At 54.6% G+C, this 4,882-nt stretch overlaps 1 protein-coding gene across 1 annotated transcript; it reads right to left on the bottom strand.

The window, feature by feature from the left end:
* Positions 1–238: 238 nt before the first annotated feature.
* Positions 239–3,269, bottom strand: LOC140213967 (acetylcholinesterase-1-like). Its single transcript, XM_072285162.1, has 2 exons — positions 3,106–3,269; positions 239–1,763 (listed from the first exon to the last, which is right to left on the bottom strand). Exons 1-2 carry the CDS (start codon positions 3,267–3,269, stop codon positions 239–241), a joined length of 1,689 nt encoding a protein of 562 aa, XP_072141263.1.
* Between the last annotated feature and the right edge of the window lie 1,613 nt (positions 3,270–4,882).

The raw sequence follows: 4,882 nt of genomic DNA, 5'->3' as shown, positions 1-4,882 counted from the left end.
ATGGCTGTGCCTCAGAACAGGAGGTCCCTTGCTTAATTTCCGGCTATGACGGCCGTATTCCAACGCGAGCCAAGCGGAATGCAAAGACATGAGTGTGTCGAGCTTTGGATGGACGTTAAAGACCTCAAAGCACTGACCCCGAACCTTCCTCCTGCGACGTGTGGGTTGCGGACGTTAAACCCAACGAACCAGTTGGTAAAGGAACCCCAGATTAATTTGCAGCAAGTTCCCAAACCACTCACCCGTCTTTTGCGAAGCTGGACACCATCGTGATCATGCGGTAGGACATCGCCCTGTCTTCGTCAGTAGCCAAGTGCGGGTAGGTGTACGGGAGCCCAAACAGCATTGGCACATCGTCTCCGTGCGTCGCATTTTCTCCGGAAAACGGGGAAAAAGAAGGTCTGGGCGTGTACTGCAAGTAGTACACATTCTTTCCCAGGGTGGCCAAACTTTTCCCGAAGGAAGCAACGGGACAACGGAACATGGTGTCACCGATAACCTGTATCCAGCCGCGGTGGTTCGGGGCTTCAAGGTCGTACACGGTCTTCAAGAAAGGAATGAGCAACTCCATCACAGAGTCCGACGCGTCGCCGAACAAATAAGGAAAAGTTTGTTTCAGCACTTGCGCCGTGATCTTTTTTTGCGTACCTGCTATGTCTGGCATGAGCATTTGAAAGAAGGCCTCCCCTTCCATCGCCACGTTGGAGATCAGTGTGTCCCGCGCTCGGGCCGCTACGAACCGCCGCTCGAGAGAGTCCATCTTGCCAGGAAATAGGGGCGCCTCGAAGGATGGCATGAAAAACAGAGAAATATTCTTGGTGGCCTTCAAGATATCCGGCGCGCTCCGGTTTCGGAGGCAGTGCACAGCGTCGGCGACGCGCGCCGACTGGCAGCCGGCGTTGGAGGCCAGGCGCGAGAAGCTCCATCGCGCGTCGGGTCCCTCGTTCCGGGGCAGCGGAACGTACGCCGAGCCGCTCATGAGAAACGCCCTGCGGTACGGGCCGTACTGCGACATTATCGGGCTCGCCATCAACATGGAGGACGCGATGGCGCCGGCGCTCTGTCCGGCGATTAGTATGCGGTCGCGGTCGCCGCCGAACCAGTGGACGTTTTCCCGAAGCCAGCGGAGCGCCATAAGCTGGTCGTACAGCCCCATGTTGCCCGCAACTTCACGGCCCGTTCCCGAGTTGAGGAAGCCGAAGGACGTCACCCGGTAGTTAGGCGTGACGACGAGCACGTCTCCCAAGCCTGCCACGAAGCGGCCGTCGTAGAAGTCGTAGCTGTTGCCTCCGCCCACGAAGGAGCCACCGAAGAGCCAGAAGACGACGGCGCGGTGGTTTTCGCCGCCCAACAGGTCGGTCACGCATTTGCCGGGCACCCAGACGTTGATGTGCAGGCAGTCTTCGGTGGTGTTCGAGGCGTCGATGACGTAAGTGCGACCATAATGCGTGTCCGACTGGGCGCAGGGGGGTCGCTTGTACGTGGCGTTGAAGAGGTCGTGCCAGGGCTGGGCGCATCGGGGCTCAGCGAACCGCCCGTCTCCGGTCGTCGAGGCGCCGAACGGGATGCCGTAGAAGGCGACGGAGTTGTACGATGTGCCGTTGATCTTGAACTGAAGTAGGCTTCCCTTGGCGTAACCGTTCGGCGTCCTCGCGATGAGGCAGCCTCTTGGTGCTTTAGTGCCAGATCTTGAAACGACTGGTAGGAGCACAAAGACCGCCAAGGCAGTGATGAGGCAGCCGCTCAGCAAGGCAGCTACTACCCTGAAACAACAAAATTAAATCAGCCGAATGGTAGCGAACTATATAAAAATGGCGAGGACACTATCAATGCGCAGTATTAATGCTAAAGATGCGTCCTAATGCTTTCTGAAGCAGTTTTACATGTAAAAGTAAACAAAACAAATAAAGTCGCAGTTTGGCCTTAGAGCCGAAGCATCGATTGCGATAGCAAATTAATAGACTGCTATACGAAGTAAGGATAGTAGCTTTATCGGTCGTATAAACTTGGCAACAATCGCTTACTAACTAAATTAACAAGCATAGCGGCAGCGCGCTCAGGAAGCTTCAACACATCACATTCTATGACCGCAGACAGCAGCTGTAATATTGAGACTTGCAGGGCGTACATAGGCAAAGGGACCCAAACAACGACGACGACAAGCGCTAACTTCCAACTGAAGTTTTATTTGGAATAACAAGCATATATAGCCAAGACACCAAGAGAAAAAACGCCGCCTCGAAAACAAGTTGGTTATATATGCTTGTTATTTGACATAAAAGTTCATTTAGAAGTCAGCGCTTGTCTGCGTCGTTCTTTCGGTCCCTTTGTCTATGTACGCTCTGTAAGTCAACATCCTTGCAATATAATACCAACTAGCCTCACCCAAACCCTGCTCTCTCTAATGTCTCACAGACTTGAGAATATTTGAACAAAATAAATAAACAAATTAACAAACACAGTAGTGGGTCAGGTGCAACACTACTGCAACTCTCTGCAATAGTTGGAAGAAAGCCTCCGGACCAGTGCGCTAAGATCTAGGTAGATTTGTACCTTTTAAAAAATCAAGCGTTTCCCGCGCCCTCAGAGAAGCGGTTGAAGCGAAGATCAAGCCGACATGAGAAGTCGGCGCCCCACAAGAAAGAACACGCAACGGATTTCGGAGACAAACGGGCTTCAGCCACGGTGGCGTACCTTGAGGAGAGCAATAGGCAAGCTTTAATGCATAAGGATGTGTTCAAGGAAAGTAGCTAGAAAGTCTCCGGCTACTCCACCGCTCCGGCTACTTCCACCGGAGGTCTATTCGTGCGGCTGTAACTAACGCGGGGTTGGATGCGCTCCATATGTAGACATGTGTTCCTACCATCATATGGGGTTACATACGTTACATATTGCCACCTGCAGTAGTGAGGACAGTGCAGAAGAAGAGGAAGGGAAGGCCAAGACGGAAGAAGTGCGCGTACTAACCCCGCCCGCTCGATAGCTTGGTCCCACCGCCGTTGTTTTTCAGAAAGCCAGCTGTCCCCATTAAACGCCTCCAGTCCTCTTTGGAGACACGTGACAAACTGGTGGAGGTGCTGGGTATTTCTCACTCATGCCGCATACTTCTTCTGGGAGGGGAACCACCAGCCCAGTGCCAATAGAGAGACCCGTCCATTGGGCCAGCCGCTGGTCAGGGGACTGCTTCCAGAAGACAACACAGCGATTCTAACCACCTCAACTGGTATGGACAGCGCGATGACCGACCCGGTAGACAATTCAGAACCCATGGGTTCCAAAGTCGTTCCATGACGACGTATTCGAAGACGTCTAAAATTGTATGGCCGAGTACAATGTCTCTGTTTGCTAGGAGGACGGCTCGCGTATGTGGTTCTAAAACCGTGAGGAGCAACTGACGTCGTGGCATGAGTTCCGCCGTCAGCTACAGTCATGGCGCGTTCACCTGAGGCATTCGGCGTCTGGAGCGTCGCCCAATTCGGCGGAACCCAGTTCGGCGGCGGCGAGATCCGCCGGAACAGCCCCTTCCGCGCCGATCGCTCCCGGACCGATTTTTGCGGCAGGTGCCGCCGGATTGCCTCGCCGCGAACCAATCGGAGCGCGCCTCAGCAATTCGAAAGATGGCGGCCAAGCCCAACGCTCTCGTCATATCGCAGTCTTCGAACGCGTCGCGACATCGGAAATGCTCATCGAATTGGTGCGTAACCGCCCCGTCCTTTTCGACAAGTACCACGCGAAGCACAAGATATAAGCGACCTGACAAGGTGGCGTGACCAATCTACGCGCGCCCTTGCAAAGCAGGACGAACCCAGCAACGCCGGTGGCGTCGTCTCTTCGGCGAATGCTTCTGCGCGTCACGCATCGCCAGAAAGGTGCTTGCCAACAGGCCTAGCAGTACGGCCTCTTCTTGCTCAGGGTTCATCATTGCCTTTTCAAGCAATGGTGGAAACGCGCAAAATTAACCCACGAACTCGACGCGAACGGAGACAACTGCGCAATTTCGAGCTGCGCGAACATCCGGGATATACCGCGCTTGGTTGGAGGTTAGCACTTTATGGGGCAGATGGCGCTGTATCTCGTTCCGGCGGCGCGGTGCGCAAGCAATGTGAACGACACGATTTTCGGCGGCTGGAGAATTCCATTCTCTGTAGACGCCGGATTCCTCAGTGTGAACGGGCCATCAGTTTGAGATTAGGGACGTGACCTCGCTGTTATTTTGTAGCCCAGTTTAGGCGACTACAGCAAAGCGTAGGACGAGCCCACACCTACTGTATCGGTCAATAACCGGAAATAAGGCACGCATATGGGTTCCGCGAAGAGGGGACGCGGGCAACACTCACGCGTGAAGAGAAAGCGGATTAGTAGCTGCACTTTAGAAAAGGCACTAGAACTGGACCCCCGCTCGGAACAAAAGGGTAGAAGGCGCGAGCCGAAGGGGAGCGTTCGGGGAGACGAGCGTGGGTGGGTGCTTGAGGTCAGCGTCACCGCTAATGCCCATGCGCTCCCCAAATGTCCCGTCGACGGTCACGGAAATTGGGCGACGCGACGCTGCCCAGCCGGTTTGATGTTTGGCATCCGCGTGCGCCTGCTAAGGATTACCGTGAAAATGGCGGTAGCTTTACCTCTTAGCCGGCTACGGCCGAGGAATGCTTTTGTGTGCGATTGTCATCGGGTCCCAATTATGCTGTTTGTATTTCAAGCGAACCGGCACACAGCTGCACGGGAGACAGATTTCTCAGTACTGGCAGGGTAGCCCGCTGTGCGGCGGATATGCAGTTAATAGTCCGCGATTTCACGGAACATTCTCGGCAGCTTGCATGGCGGCCGGTTGTAGGTGAAAAGAGGGAAGACGTCAGGGGCCGATACTCGCAGCCCAACGTAGGGG

This window comes from Dermacentor andersoni, chromosome 11, assembly GCF_023375885.2.
Source record: "Dermacentor andersoni chromosome 11, qqDerAnde1_hic_scaffold, whole genome shotgun sequence".
NCBI classification, from domain to species: Eukaryota; Metazoa; Arthropoda; class Arachnida; order Ixodida; family Ixodidae; genus Dermacentor; species Dermacentor andersoni.
The sequence above is the reverse complement of the archived record's forward strand: the minus strand, read 5'-3'. Positions and strand labels throughout refer to the sequence as shown.

Coding starts and splice junctions, on each gene's coding strand:
- LOC140213967 (XM_072285162.1), bottom strand. CDS start 3,269: ATGGGTTCTGAATTGTCTACCGGGTCGGTCATCGCGCTGTCCATACCA. Junction 1,764..3,105: donor TGGTTCCCCTCCCAGAAGAA/GTATGCGGCATG, acceptor TTGTTGTTTCAG/GGTAGTAGCTGCCTTGCTGA.